Source organism: Vidua macroura, chromosome 2 (genome assembly GCF_024509145.1).
Source record: "Vidua macroura isolate BioBank_ID:100142 chromosome 2, ASM2450914v1, whole genome shotgun sequence".
Classification (NCBI taxonomy): domain Eukaryota; kingdom Metazoa; phylum Chordata; class Aves; order Passeriformes; family Viduidae; genus Vidua; species Vidua macroura.
This window is the reverse complement of record NC_071572.1, coordinates 67235339-67258941: the sequence shown is the minus strand read 5'-3', so window position 1 is coordinate 67258941 and position 23603 is coordinate 67235339. Positions and strand designations below refer to the sequence as shown.

Sequence of the window (23603 nt, the reverse complement as noted above, 5' to 3'; positions counted from 1 at the left end):
GGAATCTTGGGAAATTGACTTCCACATGCTACATTACCCATGCAGAGAAATTTACACTGGTGCTATCAAGAATTTGGAAAACTGGGGAAAACCAGCTTAGGAGAGGCCTGGAGGTAAGAGCAGGGGAAATCTCATTGTTGCTGATGTTGTGCAACAACAGCCAGCAAGTCCCTGATTCAGAGTAATCATTACTTAGCAACAATTGAAATATCTGTGTGTTATCAACATTATTCTCATGCTAAATCCAAAACACAAAACGGTACTACCATCTAAGAAAACTTCCTCTATTTCAGCCAAAACAAAGACACTCGCGATTTCTCCAGTCCTTGCATGGACAGCTGTTCCACACCGCTGTTACAAGTCCAGGCATCAGGTACCCTGGTGTTTACCTATTCACACCAGGCCAGGCTGGATTTTTCTATACAGCTGCAGAAGGCACAAAAGATTTCTGGCACTGGAAGTTGATGCCAGATCAGGTACTGCTTCATGTGTGGTCTGAAGGACTACAACTGACCTAACAAATATGTGCAGGCTCAAAACCATGAGCTTGTAGCAATGCTGTGCAGTAATTCAGATCACATTCAATAGAAAGGGCACCTAAATCTGGGTAATAGAGTTGGCACACTGTGCAAAAAAAAGGCACTTTTGATAGAGGCACAATTGTAGCAAGCACACAGACACAGGTCTGGTTATGAGCACCATGTTTACATAAAAGTGCAATTAATTTTTTTTTTCCCTCTTTTTGACAAATTGTGCCTCTCTGACTGCCTAGTTATTTCTTGGGCCCCATTCTTTGCACTAGAAAGCCCACACCACAAAAAATTCCAAACCAAAGCAAAGAAAACCTGACACAGCCCCTTACAAACTCTTATTCCTCTTTGAAACCATCACATTTTTGTTATACCTGACTGGCAGGAGGCATACTGGATCTGGATGCACAGGTGTGTTCAATCTTGTCTCTTCCAGCACACTGATATCAGCTTTGGCCATATCAAGTCACAGAGCAAACACAAGAGTTCTGACAACAACCACTGCTCATAAGAAAAAGCACTGACACCCCTCCACAGCTACATGTTAACAGGACAAACCATCCACAGCTGCTTGGAAAGAGCCAAGGTGTTCCTGTTTCCATCATCCTGTAGCTCACAGTTCCCCCTTCCAGTGGTTCATTGGCCAGCAAGGTAATTCTCAATGTCACTCTGTGTCTCTGCAGTGCAGCTTAGCTAAAGGTCTCAAAACTGAAGTGTGAAATGACAGGAACATTTATTACAGGTTTCCACTACTGCACAAGAGCTCTCACTTTTTGCAGCTTGAAATAAACCCAAGTCACAGCACAGAAGCAAGTGCAACCACAGTGGGTTTGGGCAGGAAAAGCCTTCTCAGGGGGACTAGTGAAGGACTGGTGGGGGACAGGACGTGGTTCTGTCACCAGAAAAAGTACTACTACTTAAATTTTCCACTGACAGTCAGGTCCTCCATGACACCATAGAAAAGGAAAAGAAGAACTGACCACTGAATGACAATATATAAACCCAGAGAGAGGGGGCTGACAGTAGACACTTTCTGCTCTGCCTTGACACAGAAGCCACAGCAATGAAGCTCCACACCGCAGCAATCCTGCTCCTCTTCTGGCTTGGTGTCTTCACCGTGCACACTGTCAAAGGTAAGTTTCCAACTCATGAGGAAGACAAGAATTGCCCCACATTGCACCTGTGGTCTCATGAGCAAAATTCATTTTTGCAGACAACTGACTTATAAGATAAAACACACAAGACATCCAGATGAAAACTGCAAGAATGGCAGCTTCATGGGCGATTTCATCTGATGTCCTGCCGGTGGTTGGTTTCTGCTTTAATGCAAGGAGAGATTATGTGCCTGAGAGCACTTAAATGGTTTCTGTGAATGTTCTCTCTCTTAAAATCAAAAAATCTTGAAGGCACAATGTCTTTTAGTCTCACTGATGCAATAGACCTATGTGTACTATAGGTTAATACCCTTCCATGAAAAAATCTTTCTTGGATAGGATGTAAAGTTTTCTTTTTCTAGATAGATTACGTTTATATTAATTTTATTGTATTGTTATATTACTTCCTGTAACTATATAGTCTTAATCTTTCTAATATCTACATTTTTTAAAGTTCCTCATTGTTTAGAAGTTCAATATTGTTTATTCATTTGTTTCCAGATAAACCTTTCATTACAGGCAGGGAAAATATGAACAATAACTAACATGGGGAGTAACAGATTTATATAGTACCTTCTCCTGTTTCACTAAGTCATACAATTGAACATCTTCTTTTAAAGAAGTTATGAACACTGAGATGAGCCATGTTTATTGACCATGCTTTAAATAAATTTGTCTGCAGTGCTGGCTAGGTCAGTGACTTTTGCATTAGGCTCCATGGATCATGGAGAAACATGAACATAGATCCATTATGAACATCATCTCATCACAAGTAGATTCCATACAAACCACTGATGTGCATGCCATATGCAAACCCACAGATACGCACTCAGAAACACAAGGAAAAGGTATACTCACAAAACCACACCAAAACCAAACTGAGACCTGTTATGCATTCACAGGACTATGAAACTACACAGCCTTCATGCTGACCTACTGCCTCTCCAGCTACATCCCACTGCATGCTCCTATTTTCACTGGGGACACTGCTCTTCATCCTGGCAACAGTGGCTTCATATCACAGACAATGTCATTGTCCAGGCTGTATAACTGGCCATAAGCATCACCAAGTTTGAAAAAAGCACACCGAGATGGTCTACAAGAGAGAGAAAAAAGAACAAGAAATAACGATAAGAAAAACAAATACACCTGGAAAAAAAGGGTAGTTATAGGTGCAGAGCAGTCAGGGTTTGTTCCCCATCTTGAGAAGCTTTGCTGCAATTCCCAGCTTTTGTTCCCTGAAGGTTGTGTAGTAGCAGAGGAAATATTTCCAAGACTAATAATGATTCCTTGAGTGTCTTTGAGCTCTTTTAATGCCACATTTTGAAAGCCAGTCTGAGGCAGGAGGCAACATGCCACGAAACATACAAAAAACTACATTGCATTATTCATGACTAAAGCAAAATCAGGAGAGAGATTCCTTCAGGCAAACAAAATCTCAGGAATTAGCAGGTCTGCCAGTACCTGTGCACTGGCTGTCCCACACCTTCTCCAAAGACTGATGTGTGTTTGTCTCAGCTATTCCAATTATTTCAGTAGCAAGACTCTGTGCAGCAGGTTTTGCATTTAGCAAGGTGCACCAGAACAGCTCTTGGACTTTTCTCAACACAGTACCTCTCCAAATTCTTTATAAACAAACCACAGAATAGAACAGTGTTCTTTTTGTCCCCTGCACGCTTTCCCAAACCTGTCTGCCATGAACAGGAGAAAACCAGAAACTGGCAAGTGGAGACTAGCATTAATGTATACTCCATTGTATTTGGATGAGCTCCCATTTTTAGTTAACATCACGTAAGATAACATTGCCTAGAAAATTTTATACCAATATTTTTATTGTCTTTTTTAATCACAACTGCATTTCTCTGAATTGTATCAAAATATTGGAGGAATGCAAGGATTAAGTAGCAATGCATTGCCTATGAAATCAGAGTTATAGCCAGAGGATATAAGCACTTATTCTTCTGGCAGCTATATCTCCCTTTTTGTCAACAATTTGTGTTAATACTACTTTTGGATGTCTACAGTGAGGGAAGTAGCCTTGCTTTACTTTTCTTTTCTTCACTTGAAAATAGAAGGAATTACTGATCCACATTTAGATAACACATGGCAATCCACCTAGTAAAGTTCCAGTTCTAAGCACTAATTCCATAAGTGCACTTATTTCCAGATGATGCAGTCCTAAATATCAATGATTCCAAACAGCTATTTTGCTAAGGAAATAATGACTCCCCAGGCACAGAATTACTGTACAGTTGTCTGGGACAATGAGTGAAGATTCATATCTTAACTGAAACAGCAGTAACGTTCTAGGGATGGGAGGATGCATCACAAAACATAGCTTAGGCTCTCTGGTATAACTGGTATTGTGGCTGTACATCATGAGACTCTCTCATGGTCTAAACACAATTGGAAATCTTCTGGAATTCATAACTTATGAAGTAATTATGGCTAAATATTAATATTAAGTACCTTTGACATTTATCTATTTTTCCCTTCTAGGGAGTTCTAGCAGTGAGGTCATGCGCAAATTCAAGTGTGTAAATCTCTCTACAAGGCAGTTGAACATCCGAAATCTTGTGAACTACGAAAAGCAACAAGTACCAACAGATGCCATCATGTAAGTATCTCATGCACCCTTCAGACTTCCTTACGCAAATACAAAACCATCAAATAGGGAAGGGGCAGCAGAACACAATTCATGGCCCAACTCACTATGTTCTGGGTAGTTGAAGTCACCCTTCCAGTTCTTCCATGCCACACGGCAGCTGAGGGAGTGAGGGGAGAGGAGCAGGCCTCAGACAGCTGGGAGATGTGTGCTGCTCATAAATAATGGCAGGAAGCTCACTGACCAGCTCACATCTTTGTGCCCAGTGAGTGGGGAAAAGTCTCAACAAGGGTGGAGCAGTCAGAGGCCCTGTGCATGAACTGAGTCAAGGGGACAGATCATGTGGAAGAATATAGGGTAACCCTGTGTCCTGCTAGGAGCTGTGTTTGTTCCTTTGAGCTCACATGCATGCATTTTTACCACATCTGAGATCTGCTACTGGGAGATAAATGTTCATCATGATTGAACATAAAATCCTAGAAGAGCAGGTATGCTTCATAGTTTTAATAGCAGTTTATATGTACATGACTGTATATGTTACCTATATCATAAACAGGGAAATAATGTTTCTAACTGCTGTTATTCCAACTAATACCTACAAACTCCAGCATTTGATATTGTTTTACCACATTTTTCCTCATGTTCTGCATCAAAACCAAGAACAGACCCAGGTTTAGAGACTGGAATTTAATGCCCAGCTGGTTCGCTTTCCTTTTACTTATAGGTTTCTTACTGCAGGAGGTATCAGGATCTGTGTAAGACCTAATCAGAAATGGGTGCAGGCTGCTATAAAGAGAATAGATGAAAGACAGGCTGCCAAACGCAAATAATCCAAGCATCTGAGGCCACCAGCTGGAATCATCATCAGTGCTGCAAGTAACAAGGAAGAAAAGCTTACTATCTGCTTTTATTTCCTATTTATTAAGTGGCAATAAAATCTTGGAACAAACACAAACACACCAGAATGTATTCCTCACTTGTTGAATGCCTGCAGACTTCTTCATTTTTTGGTTGAACTCTATTAGTCTCTTTATTTTCTGAAATGCTTGCTAATATTTATTTACAACTGAACATAGATATCATCTCATCCTTTTTGTCCTAACCAGGATGGCATTTATGGTGAATGACTGATAGTTTCACACAGTGTAGTGAGGATGACCACCCAGAGAGCTGGAAGAGTGCAGACCTCCATGCTGATGGAGACCAGAGCATGCCACATTGAGTGCTGGTTTTAAGAAGGTGATGTCTAAGTTAGTCAGTCACACCTATATAAACCATACAAATTGATTTCATGCTTCGGGCTATCCACCTGATCAGTGCCATATTCAGAAGATGGTCCTTGAGTCTTCTATTTTTATACAGTATTGCACTATTAGTTCAGATCACAAAGGCGTGTTAATATTCTCACCAAGGGATGATGTGGAGTAATTCAGTGTAACCCTGCTCAGTCTTGCCCTGGCGAAGCCTTATCTTACCAATGACATCTGTGAAGTTACTTCAGTTTTGCCCTCATGTGAAACAAACATGAAACAACTGGTTTGCTTTTACCATTGCTTTTCTCTGAATAAGAACAAACCATGACTGGAATCTGTATTTCACAAACTCATAGGAACTCCCTGCCAAAGGGAACTATGTACATAGAAGCATCTTATTGTCTTAAAACTGAAACATATTACTAATAGAAGGTTTTGAACTTTAATAAACTTATTATAAACCTGAATCAAATGGCATGTTTGTTTGCAGGATTATAATGCAGATGGATACTGCTGAAGCAGGTCCCAAGATGACAGCATAAATCTGAGAACTCATGGGCTAGCTGGGCTAGAGCTAACACTATTGCTAACTCATTACTCAGATGGCTTTGGAATGATCTGATTCCAAGCTTTCTACATCATATTTCAGCTCATATTTCAGACCATACATCTTCAAAAGTTCACATACTTCGAAAAACAGAGTTCATATCATGCTTGGGTAGTCCCCCATATTACCAGAAGCAGAAATGGAAGAGCTCTGCTCAGAGAGAGGAAAGATGGCATTTGAGGACTTTGAGGGGTCAAGAAGAGGTATAGGCAGAGGTGCTTCTGGAATAAAGCCCTTTTTATATTACCACATGTATGTAGTCTGCACCACTGCTAACCTATGGGCTTTTCATCCTACAAAACCTTTTAGTGATACTCATGGAACTGCATCACTTCCAAACTGCATCACAGAAATAAGATCAGACTACTCTAAAAGACAGTTTTTACAGATCCCTGCTCTGGTCAAGACTTCAGACAGAATTTGTCTCTCATGGCTCACGTCTTGTCAGAGCTCAGTCCTGTGTGGGGAAATAGATTTAGTTTTCACTATCCAGGGCAGCTTTTTAATAGTGCCATTGCTGAGGCAGGGAAAAGAAGGATGACCATATGTGTTACACTACAGAACAGACCAAGGCAGGCTACTGAGTCTCTATTATAGGGAGTTATGCTTCCTTACTGAAGTTCTCAATATCAGCAAGACTAGAGAAAAATAGTTATTGCTACAATCTTTGCAAGGAGAGCTTTACAGGTAGAAAGAAATGTTGACAATCAGATGTTACTGGAGTATGGTGTTATATAAACTGTGTTCAATAATTTTGAATTGCTGATCTCAAGGCCCCAGATCCTCATATTAAAGACAACAGAAACAATTCTGTTCCCTTCAGCATGACCAGAGTATTTGTAGGCTACAAACCTGGTCCCCTATAAAAGCATTTTATGGTAAACACTTGCAGATAAATACCATCAACTCTGACAGATCAAATTCATCCAGGACCCAAACTATCTAGCTTGCTTTTTGCAGGCAGAATTTTAATGCCTATGCTCATACTTAATAGTATCATATACTGAAATGAATCTTGTTAAAGTTGAATATAATTTTTTTTTAATTAGGACTCTCACAACCTGAGGATATATTAACCATCACATAGCAATTAATACTTTATATCTGTTCATCCTCATCAAAATTCATAGAATTATTAATAATTTTTAAGAGTGAATCATCCTACTTAACAATTACTCCTTGTTTGTTATACCTTGTAGATCTGTAGAGATCCTTGTAGAGTCCTTGACAGTTAATTACTATTGGGGATCAGGGCTCTCAGTATCTCTTCCTACTCCAACATTAAACTCCAGGATCTTCTCTGTCTTTCCCTGACTGTTCCTTACCCCAGTCCTTGCTGTGGTCCCAGTTGTGTGCTATTTTTGTCAACTCTAGCTGTGGATAATGTGGAAGTTTATCTGTAATAGCACTGTTTCTCCCTAGCACTTTTCTCTAAGGCTCTTAAAAGAAAGAATGGAAAACATGATTAAACCTCCTTTTCATACACACAAGCACAAAAGGAAAGTGCAAAATGAAGAGCCAGAGTGCTGCTCTTGTGTTGGAGGCAAGTAGGAACCATAGTCTTGGTCTTTCCAACATCCATAGGAAACACCTACAAAACAGCAAAACACTCAAAACCCACAAAAAATTAGGCTCAGGGTCTAAGGTACATTTGAAGATCTGGGGCTGTGGTTGAACTGATGTTCTCCCAGGTACTGGCTGCTCAACATTTCTTCTCCAGATGAGGTAGAGAGCAGGGGACTCATGGTCACCATTTCCCATCTTGCTCAACCTTTGCTAGGTGGCAGCCAACTTTCTTTGACTCCTTTTGTAATGCCCATGCACCACTTTGCCACAAAGGACTCTCCAGATACACACGTGCAGACCAGCGTGCATCAATATTTGAAACAAATCAACTATGTCTTTCCTGTTCCACACCACTTAAGTTTCCACAGAGACTTAAGAGATGCCCTCTGGATCTTTGGCAGAGGGGAAAGGCAACGGAGAGCACAGTGGACAAACCCTCAGCCTGTGTAAGTATTCACACCTTTCCTCACTTCAACAGAGGCAGACAGGGCAACTACCCATGCCTTTGGGCACACTGGCTTTTTTGCACAAAAGCAGTAATTCTTCCTAGGCAATGACTTTACATAGCTGCTGCTGTAGTTTTTCACAATTTATTTATAATTAAGGAGCTGGAAAGTTAAAGGTTTACAGTGATCATCAGCTTTCCTGGAAACTGGTAATGCATCATTCAACCCCTAGACCCCAGTTAGGGATATTTTTTGATTTTTGGAGTTTCTTGGTTTTGTTTTAGCTTGTTTTTTTACTTAACTTCTAACTACCTTTTGTGCTTTGCTTTATGCTGGAGATTTTCATCAGCAGATAACCTATTTAAACAGATTGCTCAAGACCCTTCATAGGAGGAAGAAAATGGAGGAGGACTGGGTACCTCTGTACAGCAGCAATGCTATTCCACCAAATAGTAAGACAGGTTAATTTAGCAAACACACTAATTTAGCAAACATGCTAATTTAGCAAACACAAATATTTTCTTCACTCATTCCTGTGGAAAAATGCAGTGTATGCATTTTGAGAAGCTAAAGCTTATATTCTAAATTGCAAATTAATTGATTACTTAACCCAAACTGTTGGGATTTATTACAGAAGATGCTAATTCAAATTCTATGGCAAGTGAGTACAGGAAAAGGTGAGGGGAAAGAAGGTAAAAATAGAAAAGGGGTGACAAGGAGTCATTTCAGCAGAAAATGGTATGAAGTATCTGCCATTAAGTCCTTAATAAATCAATCTTTTAGCAGCTCCCTTGAGTTTTCATCTCTGCATTGCATATGAGCTATATCTCTCAATCTTAGGAAAAGAAGCTTAAAAGAACTGCCATAAACCTGGAAGCCCTTAACTACATTCTTCCACTAGCAAAGATGTGGGTATGAACAAACCGGAAACACCTGAAATGACTAATCTGCAGATGCTTGTCAGTGTAGTTCAGAAGAAAAATTCTAGCTGGGCACGATTTGTGGGGCACTATAAAGCTCTCTCTAGACCAGCACCATCACTGTTGCATGTCCCAAGGAACAGACAATTCCAAGGTAATTCCTGCAGTAGCATCTGGCCTGTTCCAAGGGCCCCTCTGACTGCTCTTACTGACTGGGCATCCACAGCCACAATGGCCCTTTCTCATGCTGAGAGCTATTTCTGTCTGTCTTTTACCACCTCTTGCTATCTATCCACCCACAACTTTTAGTTTGGTTAGAGGATCTGAGAAGAAGGGAAGAGACTTACCAAGATAATTCCTACAGACACTGCACAGAAGATTTTAAAAGTATACTACTGTTATGTCATGGTTTACTTTCCCTTCCATTTACAGTTGTATGAAACAGTAAATAACTATTCCAAGCCAAGTATGGGATTGCAATTTAAATGAACCTTTTAACTTTGTGAGGCTCACTTGAGATATTTGCATAGCACGTTCTAGTTCAAAGCCTGCATATAGCCTTTACTCTTAGATCTTTTAAAGGAACAACAGAAAAATGGGAGTGCACAGCAGGCTCCTTCGTGGAAAAGTTTTGGTTTTCCTTCCCACCTGTGTAGGAAAACAGGACAAAAGTGTCTAGACCAAATTATTACACATTTGCTACGCTAAGGAAGTAGCTGGTCCTGTCATCAAGGTACAAGGAAAGGACTCTAAAAATACAAGCTCATGTCCTGCTCTCCTAATGATTTATTGTGCATTTTTGTAATTTGATTTGGGCTGAGTATTATGTATCATATTGAATATTTCTTCCATCAAATCCTTAAAACTCAAGGAAAAAACACCTCAAAAGCTATTAAAAACTGTAACACTTGGAACAAATCCAATAACTCTTTTGTTTCCTCTGGGTTTCTGAGCCTTTAGGTTCCACTCTGGGGCTACAGTTTTCTCAAGAACCATTATTGTTATAAGACTAAGCACTAAGACTTGGAGCCCCTCTGAGAGACTGGTGTTGAAAAGAGGGATGGTAAGAGTGCACGAGAACATGAATGCACACACAAGTGGACACATGTTCAAAACAAAGTTTTTATAGGCTCCTCACTGGGGAAAATACCTACTTGTTTCCCACCCTCTGCTGTCTAATATCCACCGAGTTGTCACCTCCAACATGCCCACTGCTCTGAAGCCATTAGCAAGTTACTTTGCTATTTCCCAGTGGAACAACACTGACTCACACAAACCCCCTCAAGTGATCAGAGCCTCCGTGTGCAACATGAGAAGAAAATGACTGTTAGGGCTCCAGTCAACCTCCAGGGTCAAAACCTGCTTATAAATAAACCCTGAACAGGAATTGCCATGCTATGAGTTGCCAATTCACCTGGCACTATCCTTAGGGTGCTTTTCATGAACTGCTTTTTGGTTCAGGTTTCATTTATAAAGGCCTTCTAGCATCAGTATCTCTGATGAGGGAGACCTTTTCTGCTCAGAAGGAATTGTTGTAATAATATCAAATGAGTTAAGCAACTAATCTGGCAAAATATTGCAGATCTCCATTTCAAGATTTTTACTACACTTGAAAAAAGTGAAGTGGTAATTACTTACTGGATACAGTTCATTATATGATTATAAAAAGCTTGCTCTAAGGCATATTTTTTATGGGTACAGATTTAACTTTTAAAATAAAAAATCATCAATTGGAGAAAAATAGCTGGGGTTAACTTCACTCTTTAAAATCAAATTGGTTGATTCTTCCCTATTGTGACTACTTGTAGTGAATGAAAATTTTAAAAATGTGTCTTTTAAACTAGAGACTTAAGAAACAGTTATCACTCAGAAAACCCTGAACGAAGCTTTGTGGTTACAGCTACAGACTTTAGTAGAACTATAGCTGGGTAGGATTTTCCATCTCAAAAACCATTTAAGAGCTCTCAGGACTTCAGATGACAGTCTAGAATTACATGAACATATCTGCAAACTCTTAAAATGTGTTTTGCTTTGAAGCCCACAGGCTTCCCTGTGGCTGCCTAGCAGAGCCCCTGTTCAAAAAGCAGGATTCATGAGGTGGCTTGTGGTGATGGTTATGTTCTGCAGAAGAGATCACATCTTCTATGCTTTCCCTCAGCCAGCCCAAGCACACTGTGGTATCAGCCAGGGCTACCTGGAGTCAGGAGAAAGCACTAAACTTTGGACAAGCTCCACCCCACAGAAGGGATGTGTGGTACCTCTCCTACAGCTGCTTCTATTCACAGGGAGAGTAACCACAGGCATACACAGCCATTATGACTGGGGTCATATTCCCCTTAATAAAAGTGACCTTTCCTTTGATGTGGGATTTTGTCAGTGGTCTGTTGGGCAGAAAGAGCTATTCTGTGCTTCTGTGGGGCCCTTTATGTACCACATTCAAAATGTAGACAGTATAATAAGCAGAAAAGTAGTGAAATTAAAACCAGCTAAAATGAAACGTATTTCAGAGAACTTCAGCCACAACAGGATTTGAACAGGAAATGCCTTCACATGGTGGCTACTAACAAACAATGAACAGGAAAGACACAGCTCTTTGTCACCAGAATGAAATCTTCTACATATGCCTAATGCCCACTACTCCACTTCCGTTTTTTGCCAAAACCAGGATCTTAAAAATTAACAATAGTACATCAACTCAATGACATGAGGCTCATTTTTACCACTTTCTTTTCTTCCTTAACACAGAAGCCACGAGCAGTGAAACTCACACCACAGCCACTGTGCACAGGAAGACAGGAATTCCCAGCAACAGTGCACCTGCTGTCTGGTGAGCTTAGAATTCATTCTCACACAGAGCTGATTCCTCTGATCAAAACAGCAAGAAATTCTGTTGAAGGCAGCTACAGCATAACTTGCCTAATGAAATATTCATCTTAGTGGTGGGCTTTCAACTTAATGCAATGAGAGTTCCTGCACCTCAGAAATCTCTTATTTTCTCTCCTTTAACTGTGACATCTGGAAGCCATATATATAATGTCTTATGGCAATGAGCTGCATGGGTTAATGACATTTTATGAAGATTCCCAAGCCAGTTTCAGATACAGCCTTTCCCTTTTTGCCTTGCATACTTGTGTTTCACCTCTTATTTACCTTTTCCCTGTTATATAGACCTAATCTTCCAGTGACCTCATTTATCAGTCTGTCAGCTTTCTGACAATGTATCTTACCTCTTTGTTGGAATCTTATTTTACTGGTGCACTGTATTAAATTACAAGTCCTCCGGGCTTCACCCGGGTGCCCAGCCAGTCCGGGGGAAAACCCTTGGAGGACCGGTCCGCGGGGAGGATGTGGCGGGAACCCAGATAGCTCCACCGTAAGGACGAGAGGGCTCCGGAGTTGCTGTATTCCTAGAGGCTTTATTGTAGGAGAGTCACAGGAACAGGAGGGGGAAGACAAGAGGACACAAGCTCTCTGGAAGGGAGCCAGTCCCGGGAGCCCCAAGGGAAGGCGGGGCTGGGTATTAAGGGCAAAGGAGTAGGAGTGGTTAGGGTACAAAACAGCCAATGGGCAACGGGTAAAGGGGGGGGGACAGAGTGGGGTGACATACAGAGAACTAATCGGGGTACAGAGGAGGAGTGGTATTCTAATAGGAGCCAATGGGGATAACAGAATAATTGAACTTTCTGGAACTGGGGAGTATGCTAAACATTGATGGACAGCTCAACTGGGGTGGAGGGCAGCAGGTGATTGGCAACCTTTTCTAAACTGTTGCTGCCTCCCAAGGGAGAGCAGGAACCCCTCCCACAGTGCACGTGTTATAGATGTGAAGACACACAAAATTTGTTGGTTTTGGAAACAAAAGTAGCATTCAAGACAAATGAGTACAAGTGATTTATATAACGAAGTCTCATTCCTGACTTTGTACAGTTAACACCTTTAGATCACTGTTGCCTCCTATTCACAGTGGTGACAGCCTCAAATCCACAGACCACACCTTCTGCAGAAGCTCTCATGCAATGTACATAATAACAAACAGGAAAAACCCTTTTGTATAGACTCAGATTAAAGCACAAAAAAAATACAAATTCACACAACATGGGAAAGACAAACTAAAGGACACCTCTAATTTTTCATTAAGTGACCCTTGCACTCTGAGCTTACTGAGTAACTGGGGTTACTGTCACTGGTTTTGCTGCTGCTTATTCAGTGTTTTCCTGAAGAGTTCTATAGCTGATTTCCTTGTTTGCAGCATTGTTAGTAGTTTTTCAGAGCCAAATTATTCTGGTTTGGGGGAGGGATAATTCACTATAAATGTTTTCATGAGAGGGGAGAGGTGCAGGAGAAAGTCTGTAGAAAAATACCCTGAGGTTTTTTTTGTTGCCAAGTACCAAGGCTATGCAGAGGTGACAAGGCTTAGAAGTGTAACCAAGGTAGCTAATAGTTCTGTTGACTAACACACTAAAGAAGAGAGATATTGCCAAAAATTAAGTGAAAAAGAGACAAAACCACATGCCTAGGAGACTATATTGTGAGGATACTTTTCAAGGAATTTGCTGTTGGAGTCAAGTTTGTTTTTTTCTAAAAAGCTAGTGTTAAAGGCACAGCACGCAGCAATAGCTTTTAAGAGGGAAAATAATTGCAAGGAGTAAAAAAGAGGGGAGATGGATTAGTCTTGTCATAAAAAGAAGAAATGGAAAGGGAAGAACAGCAGCACCAAAGGAGAGTGGGAGGCAGAGGGTGAAAAGACAAAAAAAATCAGAAAAGTGAATGACAGGAGGAAAAAAGGAGAGAAAAGAAATTACAGATGTGGACTGTGGTGCTCATGTCATTTCCCAGTTTCTCAGGCTGATTCCTGCAGTGTGAACTGACAGATACTCAGAGTTTCTTGGTAAGAGCTGCCCAGACTCTCATCTCTGCCACAGTGTGTTCCCTCTGCAGAACACACCAGCATGGGGAAGAGAGGAATAATGGTTGGGATCACCATTACTTCCCTAGCTCTCAGAACAAAGCTGTTGGTCTTCTGACAGCCACACTTCTTTCTTTTCAAAACTGCACCCCAGGGAGAGGAGGGAATGGCTTCTATTTTTGGTTACCTACCTTAAGACAAACTAACCTTCCCTTTTGGAGCTGAACTGCCATGCATACACAAGTTACAGGTGTTGTACAATACTGGAAGTTGGCCCCAAAAATAAAACGCTGCAGTTTTTATACTTGGAGAAAAAGGAGCTCAGATTTCATTCTGTGTAAACATTGGTCTGCCCTTGGGAGAACATTTTGAGATGTTCCTACCAACAGTACTTAGTGCTATTCCACAAACATACTTGTTTCCTAAGCACAAATAATGCTTTTTGCCAGGTATTTTTATCCTTCAGCTTAGTTACCCTTTCACCAACACTTCTCCAGCTATTTTCTGTATATAAGACCTCCTAGAGTAGTTCACAGTTGCATGCAGCGACACCAATTTTTCAGATAATGTGCATGACCATAATTATATATACTCATAATATAGATAATTATAGTTCTTAGTGTATGAACAGTTAATATTGCTGTCTGATTTTGTATGGAATGTGTGATGACAAATGTATTTAAAAGGTCCCATTAAAGTATTTATAGCAAATCTTGGATTAGGAATCAGAAGTGCAATGGCAGCCTAACCTCACTTCTCTTCTGCAGGGTCCTTACCCAGCACACCACAAGAACTATGTGAGAACTGATCTCCAGTGGGAGCAAGATGCCACAGAAATACCAGATGAGAGATCAAAAAACAGACCTTCCAGCAGAACAGTGTATGTCATTCCCAACATAAACAAAGGGCTAGTCAAATGCATCAAAGACTGCATTTTTTCCAGAGATCATGCCCACTCCTGATACTTGTCCCAAGACCACATTATCTTCCAGATGGACTCACAAGGCTCCATGAGCACTCCACTCCCACTCTCTGGCCCAGCTACAGAGGCTTCCTCAAATGTACCCTCAGGGCCACGATCCCTCCCCTAAGCCAACTCCCAAGGCAACTCATATTCCTGAAGTTATCCCCAATCCCAACAGTCCTCTGAGTGCCACAGACACTCTTAAATCCATTCATAAGTGACAGAACAAACCTCCAGCAAGTGACTAAACAGGGCACCTATTAAATACAGCAAGAAACAGCAAGCTCCCCATGTGCACACAAACTACTTGAAACTGTAAATCACTAGGCAGGAAGGAAGTCTCTGAACAAACATGGGCTTCATTCAACCCTACACCTCTGCTTGTGTTTTCTGGGAATTACCAGCTACACAAGGTTCAGAGCTATCCAGCTGTAACCACATCATGAGAAGGGGTGTGTCTATCATCCTGGCCATTGCTAATTAGATGGAAAAATGGGGTTTGAGCTCTCTGAGCCTCCAGAGCCCTTTGAGTAGATCCAAGCTCATTGAATAAACCAAAACAGCTTCTTGAAGCCACAAAATTATATTATTTCACTTCAGTAAGGAATCCTGCTCATACAACTGAAGATGACATTTGATAGTTGATATTTTGCTGAAATTAAAAAAAGAAATCTCAGGTTGACTAAAACATTGTACAAGTTAATTTTTACCTTGGCAAACTATTGGGTTGGCAATATGAATAGTAAATCCCACAAAAATCCTGAAAATTTTAGCAGTTTCATCTGTCTACATTTGTATTTATAGGTCAGGTTTAAATTTTAAAATAATATTTACCTTTAAATTTTATTGTGTTTTTATAATTTAATGTAACATTTATAGATAATATAACTTCTAAAATAAAATATCCTTAAAAGTTTGAAAATTAAATAAATTACAAAGACTAATTTCCTGGAAAATGAAATAAAGTTTGTTCTTATAAGGTTTGCATTTTGGTTTAATTTGAGACCAAATGAGAAATTAGTACTCTTGGAAACCCCCATAAATCTTGGCAATGATGCTAATATGGTGTGGGTACTAAACACATTAGCTGTTACTAAGGGAAAATGTATGAGAAGTCTGAAACCTGGCTGAGGAACCGAATAAGTTCCAGTAATTCAATTTACACTTACATGTCAATAATTGGTCCAACTTAACCCATACCAAGTAATTACAGAGAGCATTTTAGAGGGAAAATACAGAGATGGAGAAAATCAGATACCCCAGGGTTATCTGATTCATTTTTAAAGCCACTTGACATTTACACCTATGACAAAGCTGTGGGCTGGTTAAATGGGACTAATGGAGGGGGAAATACAGAATAGGGAAGCCACAATGAACAAAAGGTGGTTGGGGGAAGGTCCAACAAAACCTCATTTTTACTCAGATAACAATTGTGGAAATTATCTTGCTTCAGCGTTCACAGCATCATGATGCCCACCACACACTGCCCTCAGAAAAACCCAGAGACACCATCTTCACAGAAGAGCAGGGAAAGGAGACTGAGGACATTTTATCTGCATGTTTGAATCCTAACTTAATACAGTAAAGGATTATTTATGACCACCTGCCACCCAGCCACCGTTATACCTTTCAGCAAATGTTTGAGAGCTGCACAGGGTGTATACAAGGCTGCTTTGAACTGGCTGTAACATAATTACCTTAGAGAACTCAGGAAACAAAATAAGAAAGGACACCCTAAAACCTAAGTTTGCAATTCTAGCAGTCAATTAAAAGCATATATTTTATAAATCAACTAAGATACAACTTTTCCTTTACAACTTTGAAAAAGCTGCCAAATGTACCAAGATCCTTTGGGGGATCTAAACTCCCTTTATATATAGAACAGAATCAAAGGAGGGATGGGCAGTCTGTCCTACTGTAGTCTAAGCCCACCATCAGATAAAGACACTTGGAGTACAGCATTACTTCAGTTTACTAAAAGTTTGCATCCTTATGCTAGAATTTCTCCCCTCTCTCTTCTATTATTTCAGATTAAATTTGCTGTGGACAGTACCTACCTTCCTCAAGGTTCCAAAATATACAAAAGAAGCCCTATCATGTTCTTCTGCTGGAATAAACAATGCTGCTTCTAAGGGCTCCATGAAGGCTCCCTTTCTGCCAGCCTATCCCCATCAACCTGCTGCCATCTGGGGCTTGCTCTTCTTACCCACAGAGCTGTCTTCACAGGCAGCACTGAAGGAGGAGGGAAGCGGGTGAGAGATTCCCAGAGTACACTGAACACAGACAAAAACTCACATCTTCCAAGTCTCCTAACATCTTTAAAAATGCTGCCAGATCTTCTTGTTAAAATGTAGATCATACAGACAACTCATGCAGTGCCATTTATTTTTCTAATTCTTATCTGACAGTTCAGCTGTCATTTTGAGTCCTTCTGGCTATTCATTTGGTGTGAATTTTTCACGTGCCAAACACAAGTCATGCCTCCTTTCGCACTGATGTGACAGACAAGTGTTGCTGGTCGTCTTACAGTCAAGTAGTAAACCAATCCAGACACACTCAGTCCAGCAGCACCATGCCATCACTACCCTTGAACTCAAGCAAAATGATTCCTTTTGATGCCAGCAGTAATTTAACAGAATACAGCTAAAGGACATGCAGAATTTGGCCCAGCAATTTTGACTGACAACATCCTTGTTGTTTTAGCTGTTTATTCCCATAGGCATTACATTTGTTGTTGCTAAAGTGAGTTACTGGAAAGCACTTCTAGGCTTTAGAAGAGCTTATTCAAATCTGATAGGGGAAGAGGGGGGGAACAGGCAAGTGGTGTGTATTAACTGGAGATTGTTCAGATCAACTAACCTTTAGCTCTTTTTCTGTGCAGAATTCTCCCCTGGATTTATTCAGCACTGTATGAATTACTGCCTTTCTGCTTCTGCTCCTGGAGGGCCAGGCAAGCAGTACTGCACAAGATTCATAATGCCCTTCCAAGACTCCAAATACAAGCTGGTACAGTCAGAGTGGAGTCAGTGATCCTCCACATACAGTTAGGTAAGACAAGAAGGCAAAAGAATTGCCAAGAATGAAATAATACTTCATGAGATTGCATTTTTATGTGATCTGCTCCATCTCTCTTTGCTGGCCTCAGATCAAATCAGCTAGAGTTATAGAGCTAACTGTAATCCTGTTATAAACCCCTTCCAGACAGGCAAAGGAATGTCCCTCTGTACTGTAGGTCAGATTCTTTGGTGTAAGACAAATGCTCTATTGACTTTCAGTTTAGCTAATGGACATATGCCTGAAGTTTAAACTCACAGGTTAACTCACAAAATTATATGTTAAATCACTTTGGTTTTAATTCTGAAAACATTCGTCTAACTGATTTTAAATTAAAAGGTTTCAAGAAGAAAGTCCGAGCACTCAAACAGATGGCTTCAGGCATGCTCCATCACTTGAAATAGCTAGTGGAGCTCAGCCTTGCTAGGGGAGGCTCAGTGACTGTTTGGGTCTCCTGTGTTTCTCTGGGATGCAGAGGTGCACAGTTCTTTCATCAGGGTCTCTACAAAGCCATTACACCAGAAAAAATTCTCTGCCAGCATTACTAGCTAAGATGAGTGTAAGCAAAATTCTCCTTAAACTACACGATACAAATGGTCCTTGTGTCATCAAAAGCACAGTTTTGCTTTTTGTTAACTGTTCATCAGGGGAGCTTTCCACTGAAACGGCAGTAGATCCCACATGTCATATGATGGGGAAAACACAGAATGTATCCAAGCATGCTGCACGCTGATCATGAATGATTTAGACTTTAAAACATCTTGGACTACTGCTAGTGATGAAAAAGAATCCTTTGTAACAATTGACACTACGTAATCTACATCTGAAATCATGAAGAATTCTGCTAATGGCCAAGGAACTGATATATGGCAAGAAAGCAAGAAGCCTGTACTACTCCCAAACCCTCTGTAGAGGAGTAGCAACAGGGAGTTCTGAAAACATCTGTCCAACTGTTCAACATGAAAGGAGTGCTTTAGGCAAGCCAGACCCAGGCCAAAACATTTGGACCTCACTGGAAGACCTAGACCCAACTTAGGGCCCAAAACTGGCCTCCCTACACAATCACTCTCTAGATGAACTGAAATGCCAATTATTCAGTTTCCCCTGTGCTTCATAAACTCCTCTGGGTGCTTTCCTAAACCACACTCCAGGTAACAAGGATCTCAATTAATTTCCCTTCTTGCTTCCTCTGTTGGCACCCATTAGAACTGAAGTAAATCCTGAGAGGAAACTCTAGTTCTGAAGGTCTTCAGGATGGAAGTATTGTGTAGGGACAGGACAGCAGGTTCTAGGCCTCCCAGTCTAGACCATCTCAATACCACTATATTTGGTAATAAACCCAAGTAACTGTTCACATGGGAATGGGCTCTGTGGTCACCAGCTGGTGAATAACAAGAAAAGCAGCCAAAGGCTGGAACAGTAAAGATGTCAAGAGAGTTTCTATAGCAAATCTTCACAATCCTTATCCCTTTCACAGTGGAGAAGGTGGGATGCCACATGCAAGGCAGGAAACTCAATCTGTGCTTGCCTTGGGTCATGCACTTACCCAGCTCAGATCAGGAGACTGGAAACAATTCCCTCTCCATTCTGAACCAAACAATGAGCATCAGTGTAAATAAGATGCTTTCTACAGACCACAAAGACAGGTCTTATCTGAAATACTCATTTCAGCTGTTTGCCAGAGTTTCCTGATGTTTAAACCCCTCCTCCATGTTTATTTATATAATCAATGCTGAGAGAAGCCTGTTACAGTCTCATTTCCAGTTCAAGTCTGTTGCTGTTCTTCATAGCCTTATATTATCAATTGATTAGCAGAGTACAGGAAATCAAAGAATATTGTTAGAACCAAGTGGGTTTGCTATGAGCTGCTGTGAGTTTTGGTACAAGAGACCTCTAGGACTGTTGTTTGAGTCACCTGGGCATCTTTCTCCCAAAATATCTCCCAGCAAGGGAAGCATTTGAAAGGTTTATGAAGTAAACACAGAGACTTTCTCCTTCAACACAGATGCACAGAGAATCAGTGAGCACTGAAACTCAGGAGCTCTGTGACACTGTTCTCTAGCAACACTCTTCAGTAATTCAGCACTGAGAGACAAATGCTAAGGGCCTGCTGCTGAGCTGGGCAGTGCTGGCAGAGCTGTCCTGAAGTCAGTCTAACAGAGATTTGCACAGTGACTCAAAGCTGCACCATCCCAAAATTGTAATTACAGCTTGACACTTCTCTCCTAACCAAGACCACTGTGATCCCCTCAGACAAAAATTCAATATAGAAGTGTCACAGTGCCCAAGAGCTTGTCTTGGTTCTGGGCCCAGTTCATTCCTCCCGGCCAAACAAAGCCTCAGGAGATTCCATGAGAACTCCAACAGGCTCCCACAAAACTCCTGCAAGCTGAGAATGTTCCAGGACTTCAACAGGACACCAACCAAGCATTAGGATGTCAGAGAGATATGCTCCATCAAGGAGAGGAGAAGCACTGACAACTGATTTTAACCTGGTTTCTCAGGGCTTCTGCTGTCCCTGCCATGGGGCCAGCAGGGCAAACAGTGACACCTCCAGGCACCCATCTGGACCTGCAGACCATGCACAGCTGTGAGCCTGGCCCCAGGACAGACCATGTCTTCTGTCATTTCAGATTAGGAAAGCTTTGGGGTCCCTTAACCCAAAGGGAAGCAGATATCTATGCACAGCTTCAAAGCAATTGTATGAACACAAGTCTTCTTTAGGAGCCAGAAAGGCCAAAGAACCCTTGCTCAAGGTGGCAGGGTCATGGTTTACCATGGTTTACCAAATCCACTCTCTACCGAGGGTAAACAACTATTCTTAAATTCTTGGACGTAGCCAGGAAAACCTCTAGAAAAAAAATTCCCAGAGAAACTGGTATGTGTTTTAAATAAACAAAATAGCTGAACTCTTTACCCCTCAAAATGGAAAAAAAAAAAAAAAAATCTGTTGTATATGAAGTTCTTTTTTTCTGTTTCCAAGTGGGAACACCTTTTTACAGAATTTTGTCATTTCCAAGGGTCAATAACCTTGAGTTTTACTACCTCTAGCTGTCAAAACCTCATTTAGATTGCTTTTCCTATCTGAGAGTGTCTGGTTACATAATGAATTTAAGGTGTTATGATAACCCCAGAAACTAGGTATTGATAAATCTTACATATCATCACATAATGAGTAAATTGACACAGAAACTGAGTGCCATATCTGTTGTTAAACTACTAGTGTTAGATCTAAGAACAGAGCAAAAAAATCTTCATTCCAAGGCATTCCTGAGTCTTGAAAAAACAATAGAGCTGATTAAAACTCTCCTAAGTACTACATATGAATTTTAATTAGTGTAAATTGTCACTTGCTTACCTACTATTTAGTGGATTCTTTAAAAGTACATCGAGTCTCAGTCGTTTCCAGATAAGATCTGATGAGCAGAGACCTCTAATCTGTAATGCACGAACATATTGCAGTTCATCCATATACCAGTTTTATGTATTTTTCCCAACAGTTCTGTATGTACATCCACATCACAGCACAGACTTATTTAGTAAATTGAAAAAATAAATGTGATGAACAAACGTGTAACATTAGGAAGAAAGACAAAGTTAGTTTGACTGCATGAGACTGACAGTGGAGTTGATTCTCCATTGTTCTGTTCTTTGGTTCATTACACTCCCAAAAAGACAGTGAATGCTCTATGCAGAATTGGGGTTCCATGTGAATTAGTCATAAAACTGTCCTGATTCAGTGGTGTCTAATAGTCAGTTTGAATGTAAGCTGATGTGGAAGGGAACACCAAAACTTGGAGTAAGGGAGTTTTTTTCAAAGCTGTTCCTTTAGAGTTTTTGTATCTATATGTGAATGATTTTTATAGTTTAAAATTCATAAGGAAAAAAAAGTCACAAAAATGTGATAAATTGACTTTTTTTTCATTATACCATTGTTACACTGACTAAACATGCAGATTACCTCTGGCAAGGGTGGCTAACCACTTTCTGGGGTTTTTTTTTAAAGTGGCAAGTCAAATGGAAATCCATGACTTAAAGGAAGTTTTTTTTTTAGTTTTTAACTCTAAGTTAAGAGTTACTTAACAGCAAGGTCTACTATGTTGCTTCTGAAAAAATTCAAAGAAATATTACCAAGTATATAACAAAATTCCTTGCAGCACTGAAGTACCTCTCGTCCTCTATCCTTTCAGTAACTGAACATCCTATCTCAGATGACATAACCAAATTACAACCAAAACATTGATAAATGGTGACTCCAAAAAAAGACATCAGCTCCATCCTCAGGGAGGGCAGTGTTTTTAGAATGACAGCTATTTCTGAAGAAATAAATTTATTTTTAAAATAAACTGTGTATTAGACCGACATGTACACACTATCTAAACAGAAACATGGATGATTTGTTGTAGAGGAGTTTTCAGAAATAACTAGCACTGTTTCATCCTCCCCCTCATTGTATATAAATAGCAACAGACACGTTTTACATACATTCACATATAGGGAGTGAGATTCTTACCACTATACAATGCCAGAAAGAACAGCAGCCTTCTGGTAACTCATAACCAGCCCACAGTATGCAGCTATACAATAAGTCTATCATGAAATACAGATTTAGCTAGGGAGGACCCCCACATCTGACATTCCAGCAAAGGAGTTGAATGGGCTCCTCAACTGCAAAGTGATTTTTCAGTCTTTTTATTCTGAGCTTTTCCAGTGAGTAGGCCAGGGAGCTTTCCCTTGACAGTCTACCCCAGGTTCACAGAACAGCCTGTGACTTACTTGAAAGCCCTGTCAGCAGATTCCTCATTCCAGACTCTGGAAACCTGAAGGTTAGTCCCTCCTACTCTCCCAGATGCAGCAGATATTGAAACCTTTTATAATCTTATTTAAAAAGTCAGATATTTTTTCCACTATTAAAATGGGGTTTAGATATTTTAATGGTGTCAAAAAAACCCAGCATGAGGTCTCAATGCTAAATTTCTACTTTTCCTTTGCCAAACCTCTGGTTTATACCAGAGACCAGCATCTCTTCAATCGCCTGAGGAGCAATCTCATTTTCTCTTACAGGAGCCGAGTTTGCCTTCTGCTGGTGCTGGGATGATGCAAGTATGTCTGCAACCCAGTATTAGCCTTTTATCTGTCCCTAGTTCTCTCCTGGCAACTCTCCTTTTCCTCAAGCAGAGCTAGCTAAGTGGCAAGCAGCTCTGAAGGTGGATCTTCACACCTACACAAAACCCCACTGGAACAGGCTGTGTTTTGTGTGAACACAAGGTGAGCCTCATGTACAACTACATGTAAGAGGATGTAGGAAGAGGGGACTTGATTGCTTTCACCTTAGTTCTCCTACCCCACCTTCTCTTTGTAGCTACTGCTGCTGTCCTATATACTCCTGCTGCTTTTTCTGTCACCCCTTTTTAGTTATTCCCATTTCATATAAACTCCCATCTTATTTTTAGATCCATTTCTTTTCACAATGTGCTTTGCCCAAGGCAAAAGCAAACACAAACAAATCTTCCAGCCAAACCCTGAGATCTTTTCTTAGTGTTTGCTCCTCAGCGCTCACCAGAGTCCCTGTGCTTCACAGGTCACTCTGGCTTTCTG

General features: G+C 40.6%; 1 protein-coding gene and 1 long non-coding RNA gene across 2 annotated transcripts in view; one reads left to right on the top strand and one right to left on the bottom strand.

Moving 5' to 3' along the window:
- LOC128803955 (uncharacterized) overlaps nucleotides 1-21445 on the bottom strand; it is a 93296-nt gene extending 71851 nt beyond the window's left edge. Inside the window, exons 1-2 of the long non-coding RNA XR_008435880.1 lie at nucleotides 21364-21445; nucleotides 2618-2780 (exon numbers count right to left, since the gene is read on the bottom strand). This is a non-coding gene — a long non-coding RNA (uncharacterized LOC128803955). The remainder of the gene's footprint in view (nucleotides 1-2617; nucleotides 2781-21363) is intronic.
- LOC128803952 (lymphotactin-like) lies at nucleotides 1374-5119 on the top strand. Its single transcript, XM_053971320.1, is given in 4 exon segments — nucleotides 1374-1586; nucleotides 1589-1663; nucleotides 4184-4301; nucleotides 5014-5119. Coding segments are annotated over 4 exon segments (369 nt in total). The 5' UTR covers nucleotides 1374-1516.
- Nucleotides 21446-23603: the final 2158 nt, after the last annotated feature.